The following is a 22,720-nucleotide window of genomic DNA, read 5'->3' on the forward strand; positions in this document are numbered from 1 at the left end:
GCAGTTGGAACAAAACTGCATTTAATATCAATGCACTCACAAGATTTAAAGCTACATTTACCAGAGTCTGATAAATTGTGAGATGATAAAACTTTTATTTCTACAAAGGCAAACATGGACATATCTGAAAATACAAAATTAGTTTTACTTTTTAACGATAGCCTTCAAGGTGAATGAGGTCAGTGCTGAAGGGTGGAATAGTTTTTTCCAACTTTGTCTTCAGTGTCAAGTATAGTACTGCCAGCTACTGAGCAAGCTCCCTTCAGTCTACCCAACACAGTACCTCGAGCCTCAACCTCAAAAAGTTGAACCAGTATGAATTTTTCTACTTTACACAATAGCCATTCTGGCATTTCTGGCTAGATTTTAAGTTTTATCATGAATAATTTCAAGTTAAGAGTAATTTTGTGTTCATGTTAACTGGGGACTGGACTGAAACTGCCCAATCTCATTTCACACCAGACCACAGCCAACAGGGAAAGGAGATCTTTATGCCATCAGTCTGGCTGGATTTGAACCTCAAACTCAGTGATTAAAAGGCAGTGCATAAACCCAGAATGTCATCCATTCTTACAACCCAGTTTTTCAAAAGTTAACAAAACCAACTACTTATGCACAGCTGTGTTCTACAATGAACATTAGAATCTTTTAAAATAAAAAATAATATGTTAATAAATGTAAAATATCTTACTTACCCACTGGAATGAGTGCACGGTCAGTTTTTCTGGACTCAGTGATACTTTCGTGCTGGAATTCACAAGTTAATATCTTCCCAAAATCTTCCCTAACAGGAATAAATTTCAAACGACTTGTAAAGTAAAAAAGGTCATCCTTTCCAATGACTACTTCAGCATCAACATTCGTTTCCTCCAATATGATGTTATTCTTTTTCCAAATAACTTCAATATCTTTTGGAAAGAAGGAATATATTCTACACGACGCAAATGCATGTTCATCTGCAATTGGGGCTTCTGGTGTCAGTTTTATATCATCACATTTTGGGATAGCTGAGCAAAAAAGAAAAAAAACACAAATTGTAGAATTTTGAAAACAACAAACATTGGTGATACAAACTGCTGGGATTTTTTTATTACTGATTTTAGATTGAATCATTAAAAAGAAACAGTTAACAGCATAAACTGAAACTGACATTCAGCTCAACATGTACAACGTTACAAACTACGGTCAAATGTTTGATTTTAATTATACATCTGTATTGCCACCCCTCCACAAAATCCAACGACCAAAAGTAAAAATGAAAAGCTACTCTGTTCTATCCCTGGATAGGCCCATTACCTGCCCCTTCCTGATCACTTCTGAATGTGCCCACTCTAGAAGTGATAATCTAAGTTCACCCACAGAAACTGTATTCTGCACTGAGATCCACAGAATCTAACAGTAAGTGTAATGTGCCAACGCTCTATTAAGCAAACAGTTTGTTTCTGGAATAGTCTGCATCATAATGAAACCACATATGGTTAAGTTTCAATATATTTTAGAGCAGAGAACAAAAAACTTCCAGTTATCCAAGCTTTGATACATCAAGAGTTCTGTTCTTGGTACTGAGATAAAGCATTTTCTACGCCACTGTGCCTGCCAATTTCAAACTAACAAACCCAGTGGAACGGATAGAAGTAACCCTGACTATTCTGAATCCTGGTCTCATGCAATTAGGTGCACTGACAGAGTCAGAAGAAAGCAGCAGATCCCTCTGAAAAGTTATGTAGAGGACTACTGGGCCTGCTTTATGGACAGTCTAGTTTTATATCCAGTCTTGGATGAGCCACAATTTCCTCCAGTTAAGTGTTGGGAAGACCAAAGCCATTGTCTTCAGTCCCTGCCACAAACTTCATACACTTGTCATTGACTCCCTAGCAATTGTTTCAGACTGAACCAGACTGTTCACAACTTCAGCATCCTATTTGACACTAAGATGAGCTTCTGATCCCATATATTTTCCTTCAAACAGACTGCTTCCTTCCAGTTCTGTATCATCCGACTCCTCCCCACCTCAGCCCATCTGCTGCTGAAACCCTCATCTGTGCCTGTGTTACTTCCAGACTCGACTATTGCAATGATTTATTGGCCAGCCTCCCATTCTCCACACTTGGTAAACTTCAGCTCATCCAAAACTCTACTGCCTGTGCCCTGTCCTACAACAAGCCCATCTCACCCATCACTAAGCTACATCGGCTCCCAGTCCCCCAAAGCTTTCAATTTAAAATTTTCATATTTAAATCCCTTCTTGGCCTTTACCCTCCCTCCATCTGTAACTTCCTCCCACCCTACAACTCCCCAACCTGAATTCTCTGTTCTTCTAACTCTGACCTCTTGTCCATTCCCTCCCGAAACCCCGCCACCTCCCTGCCACCTCCTCCTCCTTAAAACCAAGCTTTTGGTCAATCCTCCTAGTATCTGCTTCTTTGGCCCAGAGTCCATATTATTCTGATTACGCCTCTGTGAATCACCTTAAGATGTTTTTCTACATTAAAGAGTCCGTACAAGTGCAAGCTATTCTTTTTCTGCAACAACCAGGGGAGCGGGAGACCAGGAGAGTGGGAACAGGTCAAGAGCAAGTGAGTGCAGCTGAGGGGAGCCACAAAAGTATTCTGAGATATCAAAGTGAAATTCAGCATAATTTGATGTTAGAACAGAGGCTAGGCCAAAACTTTTGACGGAGATGTTCAATAAACTGAAATTCAATATAAAAAGGAATCCATTAAAATTAATATAACCAAAAACTCTCAGCTACAATTTTCCCTTCTTCACCTGATTATTTTCACTGTAAGAAGATAACTCATGAGAAGGACTTCACAAATATAGCAAATGCCTTTCTCACCTCCAAGTTGAATGTTCCACTATTCCACATTGTTCTCCTAACACCTTACCCAAGATCCTATAATTCTTATCACATCCTAAGTGACAACACGTCCTGGGATTGCAACACAAGCAATGTTAACTGATTGTTCTTACTGCTTACCAACCGTCCAAATTAATTTTCTTTTAACCTCTTTACAAATGAACTATAATTATTCATTCTGTATTTGACGAGAGAACTTAAATATTGCAGCTAAAATTGTAGAAAAACATTTTAAATAAAATGATCAGAGAAATGCTGACAGTACCTTTTATATTTAAAACAATATCTTTTGTAATTTTTGACCTTGTGGCTGGATGCACTACTTCACAAATATACTTAGTGCCATGGTCTTCACTAATGGTTGGTATAAAAACAAGAACACTGGTGACGCTGTATGTGTTGTCTTCATATTTCAGCTCAGTTATACTGTGGGAATATTTGGGTTGCTCTGTTTCTGTCCCAGCAATGAACTCTGGTTTTCCTGGCTCAAATTTCACAATTTCTTCCTCCAGCTTGTTCTTCTGTTTTCTGTACCAAGTGATAGCCAGCGGTCTCGGTTTAAATCCATTAATTGGACAGGTCACAGCAAGCACTTCTTCATGAATAATACGAGGAGGTATTACAATGTCCGTCATCTTTGGTTCAACTTTTTTTTAAAAAACGGGAAAATACATAATATTTAATGTTTTAAAAAATTCTCAGACTACTTTAAAACAAAAGCATCTCAGAGTTTACATTATCTACTGCTGCATCAAGTATAAAGGGCAATTCAACAATCCTGGCAAAAAAAAGCTGCTACCCCTGCTGCATAAGGTCCGATCTGTGTGCTGGCAGAATGGTTAGCTGGCCTTGCCAGATGTTACAAGACAGCCAGGAATCTAATTTAAAAACGTGGCCTGCACTACTTCAGGCTTATACAGGAAATGTAACTACAAGAGACCCTGCAAAATATCAAGTCTTTTAGGCTCAAATTTAAAAGGAAATAGCCACTTCAAAGAAATGGTCAAATGAGAAAAAAAAATTCTTGGAGTTGTCTAAAGGCTCAAAAATGTTTTTAAAAAAAGTTTTCAGCCTTTACAAATGTTGTGTGGTGGGGTGGGGGGGGGGGGGGGGGGGAAGGAGAAGAAATGACAAGCAAGTATGAATCTGCAGGACACAGGAACAAATGTGGGAAAAGAGGGTACACTTAATCTGGCAATGTAAGACTTCCTGACAGTACCATATACCTGGTAAACAGCCCAAGATTCTATGCCAAAAAGTGTTGCCTGTTCATCCATGCCAAGCCCTCTCTCAACCTTACATTTCTTTCACTGTATCTCATGCAAATCTACACCTGTGCAAAGCATGCAGTCAAGCTGCAGTACACAACTGAAAGCCTTGCCAGACACTTCTAAGGGCGTCTTTCAATAAACCATTGCAACACAAACATGGCCACTTACTGTCACTTAGGATGGTCTTCAGTTTGGGCCCATGGCAGCCATCAGCTGTGTCATGCTATCCAGTATGAAAGGAGATGAAAGTGCTGACCAATACAATTGTTTGATATGTGTAGACAGCACATTAGGGGATGTTGCAGTGCTAGGCAGGAATGAGCTGAAGGTATAACAGTTGATGCAGTGGTGACCTTGCCTACCACTAGCACTGCCATCTATATGTTGCAAGAAATCTGCAAATGTCTTTTTGGCAGATGGCAAGTTCTACAGCTGATTCCCTGCTAACCTATATTAAGCAGTTGTTCCTGGTCATTTGCAAGATGGTGTGCCAAGGTCCACGGATATGATCTGGTCCCTATTGATCTCCCCGTCATGAGGCATTTTAGAAACAAAATTCCCTTGAGTAAATAAAAATTGGCTCTTAAAAATTGCATAATTAAAAATTTCAATGATATGGAAAAATACCAAAAAGGTCTTGTAAACGTTGCAACCAAAAATGTAAAGCCTATGGCACTTTAAAAGCTCCTTCACGTGGAACTTCCCTTGCTTTCATTCTCATCAATACACAAAGGAAAGAGCAAACCTGGCACAAAAGTTACAGAATTGTGTTCGATGTTTATTTAAATATTCATAATCTTGGGCTTAAATGACACGAAGACACAAAATGTGCATAAGTACTTCAGCGAACTAAATGCACAAGATTACTGAATTATAGACTAGTAACAATATAGAACCTGCTCTCCGAATTTCGTGATCCTACTGCACCTGTCGCACAACTGCTCTCAATGCATGGTTAAAATTAAATACTAGGAGGACAGTGGAATAAGAGGAGGCAGCTCAGAATTTCCAAAATGAGTTGGCTAAAATATGTAAGTGGCCAGAGCAATTTGCGGCTTAATGTGTCAGTGACAAGTTTTCCAGTTTGTGGACTGGTCGATCATTTTACCCATAATTTCCTGGAAACTATTCTATAACAAGGTAGTTTCATCCATGTCAAAATAAATATACAGATACATCTCTTTAGAAAAACAGAAATGTTTCAGTTAAGTTCAATTGGTATCAATTGTAATTTACACTTACTTCCTTCAATTTTCAGTACGAGGCTCCTGACAATATGCTTTCTAAGATTGCTATGACGGACTTCAACCTGGAGGATAGCTTCATCATCTTTATAAATATCAGGCCATAGCATAACTTTGCACTTCACACTGGAGCTACCATCATTGTTGTGTTCGACAACTGGCAGCTCAAATTTGAAGGATCCATCTTGCTCATCAAATTGAAGTCCATTTTTTGAAATAAGTGTCTGCTGGACATCTGAAGGTTCCTGGAAGTTCCTAGGTGCAGGAGTCCACTGGTAAATCTCATTTCGTTTCTTTTCCCCTTTTCTTTGTAGTAACCAGCGAACAGAAATGTTCTCAGGCCTATACCCCGAAATCTGACAATTCAGAAGAGCTTCTTGCAAATGTACAATCCGTACAGGTTTGTTGATAGCAGAAACTTTTGGAGGAACTAAAACATTTTTTTATATTAAAAACACTTTGATCTTTATCCATTCTTTGCAATAAGGTCTTCCTGTCACTTCAAGAATATCAGCATGCACCCAGTCTACGACCACACATAACCATTACTGGAATAAAAATATCTACTTGACAATACAACAGCAGGTTTAATATATCACTAAAGACAACATTAAATAAGCTGTTGCTTATTGAAATAAATAAGAAATTTAATAAGCTATTTCTTATTGAAATAAGTAATCATTAGTATCTCAAGTTAAAATATAAGCATGGGAGGTAGACAGACACAAATAGACAGAGACACAGAGAGAAGCTAAGGCAGAGAGAGAAAAACACCACAGTACAAGGAGAGAAATCAGTAAAGAAACATAACAGCAGAGATCAGCAATGCATGATGGAAGCCAGCACTCCAGAAACATGGTGATAAAGATCATCCAAGAAAAAGCTAGACACAGAGAAACAAAGCAGACACACAGAGATCTGGGGAGAAAGATAAGTGGACATAGAGATCAGGCAGGCAAACACCACAGTAATAGTGTGACACAAACCGCCAAAGGGGGGGGGGAGATGACAAAATAGAGACACATTGGCGGAGAGAAAAACAGACATACTGCAGCGGATAGAGACAGATCAGCACAACAGAGTCAAAGATCAAGAGATCAGAGCATTCACCGTCATGGGAGATCTAATATACATTAGTACCTTAATAAAAATCTTACATCTGCACCACTTAACTTCCTGTTATCATGCTTTTGTCACACTTTTTAGAAATTGCTATGTCCACATTTATAGAATCATAGAAGTTACAACATGGAAACAGGCCCTTCGGCCCAACATGTCCATGTCGCCCAGTTTATACCACTAAGCTAGTCCCAATTGCCTGCACTTGGCTCATATCCCTCTATACCCATCTTACCCATGTAACTGTCCAAATGCTTTTTAAAAGACAAAATTGTACCCGCCTCTACTACTGCCTCTGGCAGCTCGTTCCAGACACTCACCACCCTTTGAGTGAAAAAATTGCCCCTCTGGACCCTTTTGTATCTCTCCCCTCTCACCTTAAATCTATGTCCCCTCGTTATAGACTCCCCTACCTTTGGGAAAAGATTTTGACTATCTACCTTATCTATGCCCCTCATTATTTTATAGACTTCTATAAGATCACCCCTTAACCTCCTACTCTCCAGGGAAAAAAGTCCCAGTCTATCTAACCTCTCTCTATAAGTCAAACCATCAAGTCCCAGTAGCATCCTAGTAAATCTTTTCTGCACTCTTTCTAGTTGAATAATATCCTTTCTATAATAGGGTGACCAGAACTGTACACCGTATTCCAAGTGTAGCCTTACTAATGTCTTGTACAACTTCAACAAGACATCCCAACTCCTGTATTCAATGTTCTGACCAATGAAACCAAGCATGCTGAATGCTTTCTTCACCACCCTATCCACCTGTGACTCCACATTCAAGGAGCTATGAACCTGTACTCCTAGATCTCTTTGTTCTATAACTCTCCCCAACACCCTACCATTAACGGAGTAGGTCCTGGCCCGATTCGATCTACCAAAATGCATCACCTCACATTTATCTAAATTAAACTCCATCTGCCATTCATCGGCCCACTGGCCCAATTTATCAAGACTATCCCGTTGCAATCCTAGATAACCTTCTTCACTGTCCACAATGCCACCAATCTTGGTGTCATCTGCAAACTTACTAACCATGCCTCCTAAATTCTCATCCAAATCATTAATATAAATAACAAATAACAGCGGACCCAGCACCGATCCCTGAGGCACACCGCTGGACACAGGCATCCAGTTTGAAAAACAACCCTCTACAACCACCCTCTGTCTTCTGTCGTCAAGCCAATTTTGTATCCAATTGGCTACCTCACCTTGGATCCCGTGAGATTTAACCTTGTGTAACAACCTACCATGCGGTACCTTGTCAAAGGCTTTGCTGAAGTCCATGTAGACCACATCTACTGCACAGCCCTCATCTATCTTCTTGGTTACCCCTTCAAAAAACTCAATCAAATTCGTGAGACATGATTTTCCTCTCACAAAACCATGCTGACTGTTCCTAATCAGTCCCTGCCTCTCCAAATGCCTGTAGATCCTGTCCCTCAGAATACCCTCTAACAACTTACCCACTACAGATGTCAGGCTCACCGGTCTGTAGTTCCCAGGCTTTTCCCTGCCGCCCTTCTTAAACAAAGGCACAACATTTGCTACCCTCCAATCTTCAGGCACCTCACCTGTAGCGGTGGATGATTCAAATATCTCTGCTAGGGGACCCGCAATTTCCTCCCTAACCTCCCATAACGTCCTGGGATACATTTCATCAGGTCCAGGAGATTTATCTACCTTGATGCGCGTTAAGACTTCTAGCACCTCCCTCTCTGTAATATGTACACTCCTCAAGACATCACTATTTATTTCCCCAAGTTCCCTAACATCCATGCCTTTCTCAACCGTAAATACCGATGTGAAATATTCATTCAGGATCTCACCCATCTCTTGTGGTTCCACACATAGATGACCTTGTTGATCCTTAAGAGGCCCTACTCTCTCCCTAGTTACTCTTTTGCCCTTTATGTATTTGTATGGGTTTTGCCTGTTAACTAGTCACTCTGTGCAATGTGGCAACCAGGTTCCCACAAATCATTCAAAATGCTTTGTGAATTTATTTTTCATCTAACATTATTTCCTTCAGTAACTAATATTTCTAATGTCAAAATAAAAGTTTAAACAAAATATATTTTTTTAATTAGATATTTCACATTAACGTGATTAAATTCTCGTGTCTTTTAATGCCTTCATTAGTTTTTACTTGAAGACCTCAGCATCTCCCAAAGCCTAAGCTTGGAGTTGAAGCGCCTTGGGATGTTTTATGATGTCAAAGACACTACATAACTGCAAGTTGTTGTTGTTCATACGTTTGCTCAGAAGAATGCGATTTCTGCAGTCTGACCATGTGCAGTACACCTAATTTCCCAGGATGTATCAGTAAGTCAGCTGTACCAATGGAATATTTTCCATCAGCTTCTAGCACTTTTTGCCCAGTAGCCTTTTTAAAAAATGATTGTGAAAAACAATGGGATAAATTTCAACACTAAGTAAAACATTATATTGATTTTTTGTTTTAGAGACTGAGAGTGAAAAGGTGATCAGCTACAAGTGTGTTAGTAGTGCAACGTTTTGTGTTTACAAACTTCAGATAACATATTAAGCTGAGAGCGAGCATAGGGGTGACAGCGCACAATGGGGTGAGAGCACGAGTGCTCTAGGGGGGTTGAGAGGGGGAACAGAGAGAAGGGGGCAGTTTTCTAGCTGCTTTCCTTGCTCTTGATTTCTATATTCCCTGCTCCTCAGTTCAGAGTTGTTGCTATTTCATTTTGACAAACACTGAAGCAAGAGGATAGAGGTGCATGCTATCATAGCAATATTTTGATTTCTCTCTTTATGGATATTGTAGCTTTAAACTGAGCTGTTGAAGGTAATATTCAGTCAAATACAGAATTTAAAATACTGTTTTTTTAATGTGGAGTTTGGTAACTTAAAGGGGAAGAAAAGTCTGGGTTATTACTCTGTTCACAGTACTCTCCAATGACTATTGCAAATTATGTTTATAAAAATAAGCCTTTTTTTTAAACCTGGTTTCTTATGTGAACAGACATTTGAACACTGTATTGGGTCTCCCTGCCTATAAGCTGCAGTGACATCACTCATGGGAAGAAGCTGCTTGCTGCATGTGGGGCCCACATTTTTGGATTGACCGCTGACCAAATCTGTAGCTGCCAAGACCCAAGAAAAGCACTTTAAACAAAAACTCTGACAGAGATCAGCTAACTCAGTGCAGATCAAGAATTATCTGATAGTTCAGATTCACATTGGGAAATGTACTGATTAAATGAGTGAGACACAGAACGAGCTCAAGCAAGACAGTTTTGAATAATCATATTATATGCTTCTTATATTTCTGAAGTGTATAAAAGGATATTTTACCTTTTCTGAGATACTTCAGGTATGTGAAAAATCCAATGCCCAGGATCACTATACACATCAATACACTAACAAATACGCTCCCAACTATTATTCCGACTGGTGTAACAACTTTTGGTTCTGTAGATAAAACACAACGTTCATTTTAACAGTAAATGGCAAAATAGAGCAACATCTGCAAATTAGGACTTATTCTAAGACAATGATTTATCTTAAAGCAAAACAGAAAATACTACAAATGCACAGCAAGTTGAAAGAGAAAGGTTAACATTTCAGTTTGAAGCTTCTTCAGAGTTCTGATTAACATTAACAAATCTCCCTCATCTGTCGATCGACCTGTTGCATCTTTTCAGCGCTTTTTGATTTTACTTGAGTTCCAGAATTTGCAGATTTTTTTTTACTCTTCTCAATGGTTTACATTTGTGAAATGAAAATGTAGCTTTCTTAATTCATGGCACACTGCACTGCGCATCAGAAGCAAGTCACATCAATTAAAAAACAAAAAGTAAAAAACCATCCAGATGCTAGAAATCTGAAACAAAAACAGAAAATGCTGCAAACATTGCGATCAAGCAGCATAAGAACATAAGAAACAGGAGCAGTAGGTCACATGGCCCCCCGAGTCTGCTCCGCCATTCAATCACATCATGACTGATCTTCGACCTCAATTCCACTTTCCTGCCCGATCCCATATTCCTTGATTCCCCTAGAGTCTAGAAATCTGTCTATCTCAGCCTTGAATATATTCAATGACACAGCATCCACAGCCCTCTGGGGTAGAGAATTCCAAAGATTCGCAATCCTCTGAGTGAAGAAATTCCTCATCTCAGCCTTAAATGGCCGACCCCTTATCCTGCGACTATGCCCCCTAGTTCTAGACTCTCCAGCCAGGGGAAACAACCTTTCAGCATTTACCCTGTCAAGCCCCCTTGTAATCTTATGTTTCAATGAGATCACCTCTCATTCTTCTAAACTCGAGTGTATAGGCACATTCTACTCAACCTCGCCTCATAGGACAACCATCTTATCCTAGGAATTAATCTAGTGAACCTTCGCTGTACCACCTCTAAGACAAGTATATCCTTCCTTAGATAAGGAGACCAAAACTGTACACAGTAGTCCAGGTGAGGTCTCACCAAAGCCCTGTACAATTGTAGTAATACTTCCTTACTTTTGTACTCCAGCTCCCTTGAAATAAAGGCCAACATTCCATTTGCTTTCCTAATTGCCTGCTGTACGTGCATGCTAACTTTTTATGTTTCTTTACAAGGACACCCAAGTCTCTCTGAACACCAACATTTAAGTTTCCCATTTAAAAAATATTCTGTTTTTCTATTCTTCCTACCAAAGTGAATAATCTCACATTTCCCCACATTATACTCCATCTGCCAACTTTTTGTCCACTCATTTAACTTTTCTATATCCCTTTGCAGACTCTGTCCTCCTCACAGCTTACTTTCCCACCTAGCTTTGTATCATCAGCAAACTTGGATACATTACACCCGGTCCCTTCATCAAAGTCATTAATGTGGATTGTAAATAGCTGAGGCCCAAGCAACGATCCTTGCAGCACCCCAGTAGTTACAGCCTGCCAACCTGAAAATGACCCGTTTATCCATACTCGTTTCCTGTCCGTTAACCAATCCTCTATCCACGCTAATATATTACCCACAACCCCATGAGCCCTTATAACCTTTTGTGTGTCACCTTATCGAATGCCTTTTGAAAATCCAAATATACTAGATCCACTGGTTCCCCTTTATCTACCCTGCTAGTTACATCCTCAAAAAACTCCAGTAGATTTGTGAAACACGATTTCCATTTCATAAAACCATGTTGACTTTGCCTATCATATTACGATGTTCTAAGTGCCCTGTTAGAACTTCCTTAATAATGGATTCCAGCATTTTCCCGATGACTGACGTCAGGCTAACTGGCCTGTAGTTCCCTGTTTTGTGTCTCCCTCCTTTCTTGAATAGCGGGGTCAACATTTGCTACCTTCCAATCTGCTGGGACCATTCTAGAATCTAGGAAATTTTGGTAGATCATAACCAATGCATCCAGTATCTCTGCAGCCACCTCTTTTAGAATCCTAGGATGTAGCCCATCAGGTCCAAGGGATTTATCAGCTTTTAGTCCCATTAGTTTCTCAAGTACTTTTTCTCTATATTGATTGTTCCTCACTCTCATCAGACCCTTGGTTCCCCACTATTTCTGGTATGTTTTTTGTGTCTTCTACTGTGAAGACAGATACAAAATATTTATTTAACGCATCTGCCATTTCCTGATTCCCCATTATAATTTCTCCTGTTTCAGCCTCTAAGGGACCAATGTTTACTTTTGCTACACTCTTTTTACATACTTGTAGAAGCTCTTACAATCCGTTTTTATATTTCATGCTAGTTTATTTTCATGTTCCATGTTCTCTCTTTTTATCAATTTTTTGGTCGTCCTTTGCTGGTTTCTAAAACTCTCCCAATCCTCAGGCTTACTACTCTTCTTGGCAACATTGTAGGCCTCTTCTTTTAATCTAATACTATCCATAACTTCTTTAGTTAGCCACGGGTGGATCACTTTTCCGTGGAGAACAGACTGTGGAGAGAACAGACAAGTTAATGTTTCAGGTGCTGAACCTTCCTCAAAACAGAAAAGTAAGAGGCAGACAGGGATATTAATACAATTAGAGGGGAAGGGGAAAATATCAATTGTTTAAAACTGACAAATCCAGAGAGGAATACTGAGTGGAATGATGCAACAGGCAAATTCAGTAATGGATTAAAACGTTAAAGGAACAAAGAGAATATAACAAATGAACAGCATTTAAAAAGGAACAGAACAAATGGAAGGGCAGGGAATGAGAAAATAGGAAGCATAATGAGAGGAATCAAAAAAATTAAAGGCATTTACATTACACAGAGAACATATGAATAGCTGAGGCTGTGGGAGGTTAGGCAGGTATAAACTAAAGCACAAAAAATTGGCAAAGCAGAGTAGAATCCAGCAGTTCAGGAACCTAGGAAAAGAATAAAAGCAGGTTGACACCAAGAACGCAGGCTGCCCCACCAGTAGAACGTTCACTGCCCCCTGGAAACACCAGCATACCCATCCCACATCACCAGTAACTCCTGCCAAGGAGAAAGTGGGAGCTGAAGTTATTAAAGTCAATATTAAGGCTAGAGGGTTGCAGAGTGCTGAGAAGAAAAATCTGCATTTTCCAACACAAACCAGACTTCAAATAAACGTGCATCAAACACAAAAAAAAACTTACCTTTGACAGTCAGTTGGGTCTCCAATTTTAAATCATTAATAAGCGATCTATGTTTCACGTGGCATATATAAACATTACCGCTGTCTTTGAGTGTTGGGCGTAACCTCATACGGCTAGAAATGCTGTAGGTTCCATCTTCATTTTTAACTGGGGATCCCGTGCAGATATGTTTTAAAATGATTTGTTCCTCATCGTTTGTTTTCTGTATCCAACTCATCTCAATTAGGATAGGATAAAAGCCAACACTGTCACACCTCACTGCCTTCTCTGTACCATTCTCAATTGTGATAGAGGTTGATGATAAGGTCACCTGAGGTTTAGCTGTGAAGATCAATACAACAGATATTAAACATTTAATATTACTAGTTTTTTTCACCCTTTTAGGGCAAGTTATGACTGCACACATTGAAATGTCTGGAGCTGAAAATATCCTTTTCTCACAACTGAGGAGAAAAGTATGCTAAGTATAGAGGAATGGACTATATTAGCAGAACTTAGTATAATCAGTTGTCTCTACCCTCAGAAAACAGACATGATGCTGCCATTTCCTAGCTTAATGCAAAGGAAAATAAAAGGAAAACCACTTAATTTCACTGTTTTCCTAAATATAATAAGGAACAATACCGTTTACCATTTTCTTTCCAACAGTCCCTGTTAACCAGCTTTATTTGCATGAGACTTACTGGTTAGACACACTGTACCAGCAGACATTTTGTGTGAAGTCCACTTTCGTGTGACATTATGAAACCAAAGAATGGATTGTGAGCAACGCCATTCATTTATTGCACAATTAGAGTGAAGTAAAAGAAAATAAACAGTAACTTGCATTTATATTGTGCTTTTCATCACATCAGAACATTCCAAAGCACTTTACAGCCAATGAAGTACTTTTTGAAGTGTGCTCACTGTTGCAATGTAGGCAAACATGGCAGCCAAATTGTGCACAGTAAAGTCCCACAAACCTCAACGAGATAAGTGATCAGATAATCTGTTCATAGTGGTGATCATTGGGGGATAAATGTGGGCCAGGACACCAGGAGAATTCCCTTGCTCTTCTTTAAGTATTGCTGTGGGATCTTTCACATCCACCTGAGAGGGCAGATGGGGTTTAACATCTCATCCAAAAGTCAGCACCTCTGACTGTGGAGTACTGCACTGAAGTATCAATCTAGGTTATCTTCTCAATTCTCTGGAGTGGGGCTTGAATCCGCAACCTTCTGACTCAGAGGCAAGTGTGCTACCACTGAGCCAAGGCTGACATTTGCAATAGTGTTATAGGAGAGGCTCTACATAAAATGTCTGCTCCTACATTGCCTCTAATTAGCTGTTCTAAAGCAGGGTTGTGACCAACTTCAATGTGTACTGGTATCACCCTGCATAACATTGAGATAATATGATATTTCATCTTCAGTACAGGAAGGCAAGTATTGGAGCTATTTTACACCAACTACTGTTTAAAATACTGCAATGACCTGCATTTATGAAACAAGCTTAGGTCAAATCTGGCAAAATACTCCAAATCATTTGTTCTTTTTTACCCTGAGAACCATACAAGATCAACTACTAAAGTCTTCATTCTCAAATCATTTGCATTGCTAATTTTTGAAAAGGAATTATTCTTGCTATTTACATTTGCAAAGCATTCAACAAGATTTAGTTACAACCAGTATGTCAAATTATGACACCAATACAAATTTTGCTAGCAAATGAAACAGTGGGTTTGTCACCACACTAGGCTGAGTCCTAAGTTGTATACTCAGACCCTTCTGCCTTATCCCACACTTCCCACCCTAACTTCCTCAACAAGACCCAGCCCATGAACGCTCCTTCCTCCCACCCTATTCCAATGTCCCAGATATCTCCCTTCAATCCTCAGTTTTCAGACTCCACTTCAAGTGCTCTCACCGATAGTCACAGGCAACAGCTCTCTTTCCATGAGTGATGTCAGAGGCCAGCTAGCTCCAAAGTCTTTCTAGGTCCAGGCCATAACCTAACACTCCAAACCTATCCTTCACAACTATTCTCAATTTCAGTCCTGTCCTGTTCACACACCCTCTGAAGCATTCATACCCTCTGCCCCTTCCTTCCCACATTCGACCCAATGCTACCCATCAACTGCAGACCCTTCCTGCCCCTCCTGACCATCAATCCCACCTTCTGTTTCAACCGCCCACCTTTGTACCAGCCTCTTCCTACCCTGCTATATGACAGCTTTCATCTTCCTGCATACCTTAGGATTTAAGAATGGCATAGATGGACATGAAGCATCAGTAAAGAAACCTGGGTGAGACAAACATAATGTCATGCAAAAGCCAGTAGACAGAGGGGAGGAAAGACTTAAACAGAAGTAATGGTGAAAAAAGTCAAGAATAAGAGACACCAAAATAAGAGTGTGAGAAAGTAATGTCCCTAAAAAAAAAAGAAACATAACTTGGAGGAGGCCAAATGCCCAGTTTCATGGTGGAAGTGCAAGTGCCTCCTTCCATGACACGTGCACAGGCTTATTTATTTACATGTAACTGTGGTATGCAAGAGCAACATTTATTTTTTTTTACATGCAGTAAGAAAAGCACTTTATTTCCCAGGAATCAATGAAAACACAATGACTTCACTATCTGAGCTCAACTCTCACAATCTTCTTTCAAAATCCTCTGCAGCAGTATAACCTCCAACTCAATATCATGGGTAATCTGCTGGTATACTAATAAATTAACCAAGTAAATTTAACGAAAGGAACTCACCAAGTTTGATATGGTAACTTGTTGATAGAATTGTGCATGTCAAAATATGAACAATGACAGACAGGAAAAGACCCTCTGGTCAATCCAGTCTGTCCCATACAATTGTGATAACTTGTGCATCACAATATATAAACTCCCCATCCCACCCAAAACCATGTGATCTCCTGAGAGACGAAAAACCAGATAAACGTCCAAGTCAAATTTGGCAGGAAAAAATCTGGGAAATTCCCTTCCGACCCCCCCCCCCATCTTTAGGTGATCGAAACTAGTCCATTAGATCACCCTGGCCCTGATAATTTTATGCTGTACCTACCTTTTGTATGAGGTGATCTCTACCCCAGCCAGAAAAAGGTCCAGCTCTCGCTTGAAGGAATTCAGCAAATCGGCTGACTATAGTATATAGTGCTACATACTTCAGGATCAGGGTGATTATGCCAAGTTTGGGCGGGGGGGGGGTGGGGAGAAACGGAGGGGGAGGTGGGGGTAGGTAGCCGCTCAGGATGCATACGAGCTATCCTGTAGTACTATACCAATACATGCAATTATGTCAACTTAATGTTTCAATGTCGGCTCCTCAAATACCTATAAAAAATTATCCAACTCCAACCATACTTAAATCAATTTACTTTTTAAAAAATGTAAAAGTACAGTAATACCACTAAACTGCTTATAGTTGCATACATATAGTTTCACTGAATATCTTTGCCTGATTTGCTTTAAATTTATTGTAGTAGCAATTCAGCAGATTGTACGAACAAAGGAAGAAATCATTCTTAGTGATTCTTACCAGAAACAGTCATTGACGATTTTCCACTTGCATTGTCTGAGATTATAAAAACAACACAGGTGTAATCTCCTTCTTCAGTAAATTGAACACTTGGAAGAAAAAGGGAAGCAATTCCATTCTTCAACTCATCATCATAAATTGTGGCTCCTTTTCTGTATGGTGTACGTTTTCCACCGTTGAATTGATACACCTCTCGTCTGCTAGAATCTGGAGAACCTAATTCTTGGACGAACCACTGAACTCCCACATGTTGAAGGTCAATTTCTTTAGTCGTGTAACCAGACACTCGGCATTCCAGAACAATATCGTTATTTACAATGGCTTCCACAGTTCTCGAATTCATCGACACAATTAGGCCACTTTCCACTGCAATAATAAAGGTCAAAATTTATCAATATATAAATCAGTTTCCTAACAAAAAATAGAACATAAAGTTTTAGAAAATAATGATTAATGTTGTTAAAATAAACATGAATTTTCGTTACGAAGAAGACTGACAGCCGGCCCTATAATAGACACTATCATAGGATTACAGCAAATGCAAACTCCTGGTGGTTCATATCAGTCGCCAGTCTTTGAAAATGCTGAGGTCTTAAGCCACATGTATAAGCCAGAAATGCACTTTTAACATTGTTGGCCTATACAGGGAGGCCTGCGGCAAGAAATTTTAAATTGTGACTGCAACATGCAAGGAAATTCAGATGCACAGCTATTTCTAACTGCGGTTGCAATTTGAAAACAATTGTACATACAACTGTATCTCAGCTGTTACCAGTACTGAGTTCTGACTTGAAATGTGAATAGAATCAATTTTAAAATATGAATGGGGTATTACAAAGATCCCCAAAGAACCAAGCTAAATAAGTCCAGCATCAACAATAAATCCAAAAAACAAAATTCATCACAGAGGCAGGATGGGAAGATGTAATTAAGAGCATGAGAAGAGCATGGGCGGAGAATAAATACCAGCTAGACCGAATGGCCTGTTAGTGTGTTGTAGATTCCATGTAATTCTATGTAACCTATTTGAGTCGGCATCTCATCAACTGCTCCATTCCAGTTTGCTTCTACCAATATCTTTGATACAAACCAGAGCGCTATTGGATACAATATTTCTTCCACACTTATTTGGTCCAACAGTGCAACATATTTGCTTCTTTGTTGCTTGTGCTTTATTTGTTATGCCAATGGACAAATATTGCCTCCAACAGATCCGAGAGACATCTGCTACACATCATACAAAGGATGATGATTTGCTTGCAATTCCACATCCAAAATTTTCAATATCCCATGAGGGCAAACATCATTGTCACGGACACCAGATTCCAATGACTGAATAAGTCAAATTTCAGTTAAAAAAAAATTACGTATTTCACAATAGGATTAAACTTAACCATCAAGTTGTCATTTAGTAGCTTCATAAATGTTTTTACTTGAAGGCCTCAGCCTCTCCCAAAAGCCTGGACTTGGCTTTGACATTCTTTCTCAAAGCTATGATTCTCTTTGCTTAAGACAGATTCATCAGTAGCACTTTTTCCGCCCAACTGACACAATGGCCTCGATATTAACCCCCATGGCGGCAGGTATCAGGGCTTCCCCAGTGGAGAGGTGGGACGCTTAATTAACATATTTAAATCGGGCATCCACACAGCAACCGGGAGCCCGATTTGAAAATTACTGCTCCTGCATAGGTTTCCCAGCGGCTGGGGGGAACTCGGCAGTGAAACAGAGGCAGGAGCTGCCCGCTCCCCAAGGTAAGGTTCAGCACTCCTCGTGGGCCAGGCGGAGCAGGAGTGCTCAGTCCAGGTCCCTAAAGGAAACCTTCGGCCTCCCCTAGTCCCGATCGACAACCTTCCACACCCCCTACACCCCTGATTGCCGACCTCCTCCCAGCGGCGATTGCTGACCTTCCCCCACCCCTCCCGATCCCAGGCCTCTCCCCCCTCCTGACTGCCGGGGACTGTCCCCAAGGGTCCCCAGCTGTAGCCGCCTGCCGCTGGAGTTCCCTCTCACCCGCCAGCCAGGCTGTCCATTTGGCCGGACCTACAAAACGTTAATGAGGTCCTGCCGTTAAGATCGGCAGGATTGCTACATCCCCGGCCTAGCCGGGTTCTTCGGCCGTTTTCGACCTCACCCGCAACCCCCCCGCCGTCCTGTAAATATCGGGGCCAATGCTTCTCTTCAGTTTCTAACAGTATCTTGTTTGGTTGCTCTTCAAAATTATTTGAAGAAAAGCTACAGGTCATATTTCAAAAGCTTTATTCAAATACTTTATATTTAATGTTTTTCACAAAGACTTTTTTTTAAACAAGAGGCTGTTTGTGAGAGAATAAACTCCACTTCAAACAGTGATTACACAATCGTTGTATCTTTATGTTTGAATTATCAATGTTTATTTTTCTCAGTGGGAGAAAATCAAATTGTGTTTATTTCCATTTATGTGTTTTTGGAAACGATTTGAATATAAATTGGAAATTGAATCAAAGCATTGAATGAATTGATCTCTTAGAAATTTACCAATGATGGCTCTCTCGCCCCAGTGCCGTCAGACTCTCTCCCATCACTGCTGACAGACCCCAGGAACCAGTGAACTTATCCCCCCTATTCCACTTCAAATTCTATCAAACCCCAAGCTTCTCCTCCACTGTGGTCTCAGACCACATACCTACCCTTGCTATTAAGCCACAGGGGCCCGTGCTGCATTTCTCCAGGATGCGCAACGCAGGGACTGCCAAAGTTCAGAATACATGCCCTCTTCTGCCAAAGTTGAGAGCCATCACATTTCAAGGAGCTAAATTCTAGATCAAGGAACACAAGATCCAGTCATAATCCCTGGATTACTCCCAGTGCCAACCACTGGACTAGAGAGAGAGAAAGATTCGGATTGTCAACGTGTGACTGAAAGGATGCTTTAGAAGGAAGGGTTTCAGATTCCTGGGACATGAGGTCAGACCTCATCTGGAGTATTATGTTCAGTTTTGAGCACTGAACCTCAGGAAAGATATTGGCCTTGGAGGAGGCTTAGCAAAGACTACCAAAATGATACCAAGGCAAAGGGTTAAGTTATGAGGATAGGTTGCATAAACTTGATTTGTATTCCCTTGAGTTTAGAAAATTATGGGGTGATCTAATCAAGGTGTTTAAAATGATAAAGAGATTCAATAGGGTAGATACCGAGAAACTATTTTTCTGGTGCAGAAATCCAGAACAAGAGGGCATAATCTTACAATTAGATCTAGGCCATTCAAAAGGTGATATCAGAAAGCATTTATTCACACAGAGAGTTGTGGAAATCTGGAACTCGCTAGGCTGTTGAGGCTACGTCAGTTGAAAATTTCAAAACGGAGATCGATAGATTTTTGTTAGGCAAGAGTATTAAGGGTTACTGAACCAAAGTGGGTAGATGGAGTTAAGGTACAGATCAACCATGATCTAACTGAATGGTGGAACAGGCTCGAGGGGCTGAACGGCCTACTTCTGTTCCTAAAAGTACATAGCAACAGACCTGTGCTTGGTGAAAATTTCATATGATTGGAAGTGGAACTGTATCAGCATTCCCTGTTGAAACAGAGGACTTTCACAAGCAGTACAAACATTGAGAGAGCCTTGCCAGAGAGTCCATGTAGTGTGGAGGAGGGAAAAATGAAGAATGAGAAAATTAAAAGGAAGAGGCTATGGAGGCAAGATATTAAGAGACTTCATTAACTTGGTTCCCTTCCAGATTTACAGCCCTATATTAAAGCAGTCTGTGCTGCGTTAGCTTGGAACAACCACAATTAGCCTCGAACCTCTCCTCCCCTTTCCCACTCAGGGAAGGAGGAAGGGGGAAAAACCAGACATGGCTCCTACTTCTGAACAGTATCCACCACAGTTAAGTAGCCAGTTGGACAATCACTGTTTGGGTTAACACACCAAGAATGGCTATTTGGACCGAGTGTATATTCTTTAAATGCACACAACTTCATCTAGAATGCGATTTTAATGACCAAATAAAAGAGAACTACTCAAATAATTAATGTCGATTTTTTTTAAAAATGCATTAATTTATGGTTTGTAACCCAACCCCAAAAGGAACATCAGTTACAGACCGGTTGGCTCTGCTCCAATTTTATCTTGACCTCCGGGGGGAATCCACAAACAGCCGAAGTACAAACCCCACCCTCAACCCTTGAGCCCAGGCTCGAAGTAGCCCAAAGGCCGCCCCGCCCCGCCCCGCCCCAACCCCTCCGGCCATCTCGCACTTTACCTGAAAACGGCACCACGGCCAACAGCGCGACCACCAGCGAGTTCCCGATCCAACCCATGGCCCACGGCCTCTTTCCCCCCCTCCTCCTCCTCCACTGTGGCCCCAGGTTTTCTCCCCGCTGTGATCAGGAAGCCGCACCAACAACAACCGCCTCCCCTCCGTCCTCGTTTCACTTTCGCCGCCAGCGGGCAGGAGGAGGCGGTGCGTGCGTGCGTGCGCGCACCCATTGATTCCATGATGTGGAGATGCCGGTGATGGACTGGGGTTGACAATTGTAAACAATTTTACAACACCAAGTTATAGTCCAGCAATTTTATTTTAAATTCACAAGCTTTCGGAGATTTTCTCCTTCCTCAGGCAAATGTTTCAAGATCTCCTTGAAGCCTACGCATTTATACATATTGAACAATAATAAATGGTGTTTACAGACTGCCTCTGCAACTGCCCGTTGCCAAGGCAATCACCGTGTTCAGACAGAGAGGTGTTACCTGCAGAACCTCCGAATACACATTCAATAAAAAAACAAACAGGGTGCGTGCGCGCACCCACTGATTCCTGGCGGCGGTGCGTGCGTGCGCGCACCCACTGATTCCTGGCGGCGGTGCGTGCGTGCGTGCGCGCACCCACTGATTCCTGGCGGCGGTGCGTGCGCGCACCCACTGATTCCTGGCGGCCGTGCGTGCGTGCGCGCACCCCCTGATTCCAGGTGGCGGCGGTGGTGATCGCTCTGTCCGCTGGTGCCATCACTCGGCGGGTTACCAACGGGAGCGGGTCAGCATCCCGCTGGGCAGGCCTCCTGGTCGATGTGTAGCCTTCGACCAACACCACCTAAAACAGGTTAAACCCCAGCTAGGCTGTGCAACACATCAAGCGTGTTTCCATAAGGGAGGGTGCAGCTCACTAAAATTTTTTATAAGGATGAAACAACTGAATTTAAACGCATTACAAATAATCACAACACCTCAACCAAATAACATAGGCAGTAAAGGCGGGAAAATGATGGAAATACTCAGCAAGTCAGGCAGTGTCTGTGGAAAGAGAAACAGGAGCTAACATAGGAAGTAGGCCATTCAGCCTGTTCTGCCATCCTATGAGATCCTCTGTACCTCAATTCATATCAGTACGGTACTGTTCATCCATCTTACAAAGTGAAAGTCAAACATTTGCCTGAGGAAGGAGAAAATCTCCGAAAGCTTGTGAATTTAAAATAAAATTGCTGGACTATAACTTGGTGTTGTAAAATTGTTTACAAAAGTGGAAGGTGATTTATCCTCGACAGAGCAAGGGTTACCTCTGTTAACGTAAAGGAGTTGGTGCTGTTACTGTAAGAGCAAATGAAAGCTTCCACCAGCTGACGGCAAGGCAAAGCATCAGCTTGCTCAAGGGGCAGGCTTGAGTCAGGGGCCCTTTGAGTCGGAAGGGCTGAAGCCCATCATCTTGGTTGCCGCTTCAGTACTGTGCTGAAGGAGTGTGGCATCGTCAGAGGTGCCGCTTTTTGGATGATGTGTTAAACTCAGGCCCTGTCTGCCCGTGTGGATGTAAACATAGGAACAGCAGTATGCCATTTAGTCCCTTGAACCTGTTCTGCCATTCATGGCTGATCTGTATCCTAACTTGATTTACCCGCCATGATTCCATATCCCTTAATACCCTTGGCTAACAAAAAAGATCAATTGGTCTCAGATTTAAAATTATTAAATGAACTAGCATCTACTGCTTTTTGTGGGAGAGAGTTCCACACTTCTGCCACCCTTTGCGTGAAGAAGTGTTTCCTTACTTTTGTCCCGAATGGCCTGGCTCTGATTTGAAGGTTATGTCTCCTTGTCCTAGACTCCCCCCACCGGTGGAAAAAGTTTTTCTT

The 22,720-nt window shown here is 41.1% G+C and overlaps 1 protein-coding gene across 1 annotated transcript in view; it reads right to left on the reverse strand.

Annotated features, from left to right (window-relative positions):
- LOC137327925 (uncharacterized) overlaps window positions 1-20,981 on the reverse strand; it is a 42,020-nt gene extending 21,039 nt beyond the window's left edge. Inside the window, exons 1-7 of the mRNA XM_067993864.1 lie at window positions 20,860-20,981; window positions 16,614-16,979; window positions 13,086-13,406; window positions 9,821-9,937; window positions 5,374-5,805; window positions 3,126-3,506; window positions 696-1,007 (exon numbers count right to left, since the gene is read on the reverse strand). Coding sequence (XP_067849965.1) covers window positions 696-1,007; window positions 3,126-3,506; window positions 5,374-5,805; window positions 9,821-9,937; window positions 13,086-13,406; window positions 16,614-16,979; window positions 20,860-20,917 — 1,987 coding nt within the window. The 5' untranslated portion in view covers window positions 20,918-20,981. The remainder of the gene's footprint in view (window positions 1-695; window positions 1,008-3,125; window positions 3,507-5,373; window positions 5,806-9,820; window positions 9,938-13,085; window positions 13,407-16,613; window positions 16,980-20,859) is intronic.
- Window positions 20,982-22,720: the final 1,739 nt, after the last annotated feature.

Source organism: Heptranchias perlo, chromosome 12 (assembly GCF_035084215.1).
Source record: "Heptranchias perlo isolate sHepPer1 chromosome 12, sHepPer1.hap1, whole genome shotgun sequence".
Lineage (NCBI taxonomy): Eukaryota > Metazoa > Chordata > Chondrichthyes > Hexanchiformes > Hexanchidae > Heptranchias > Heptranchias perlo.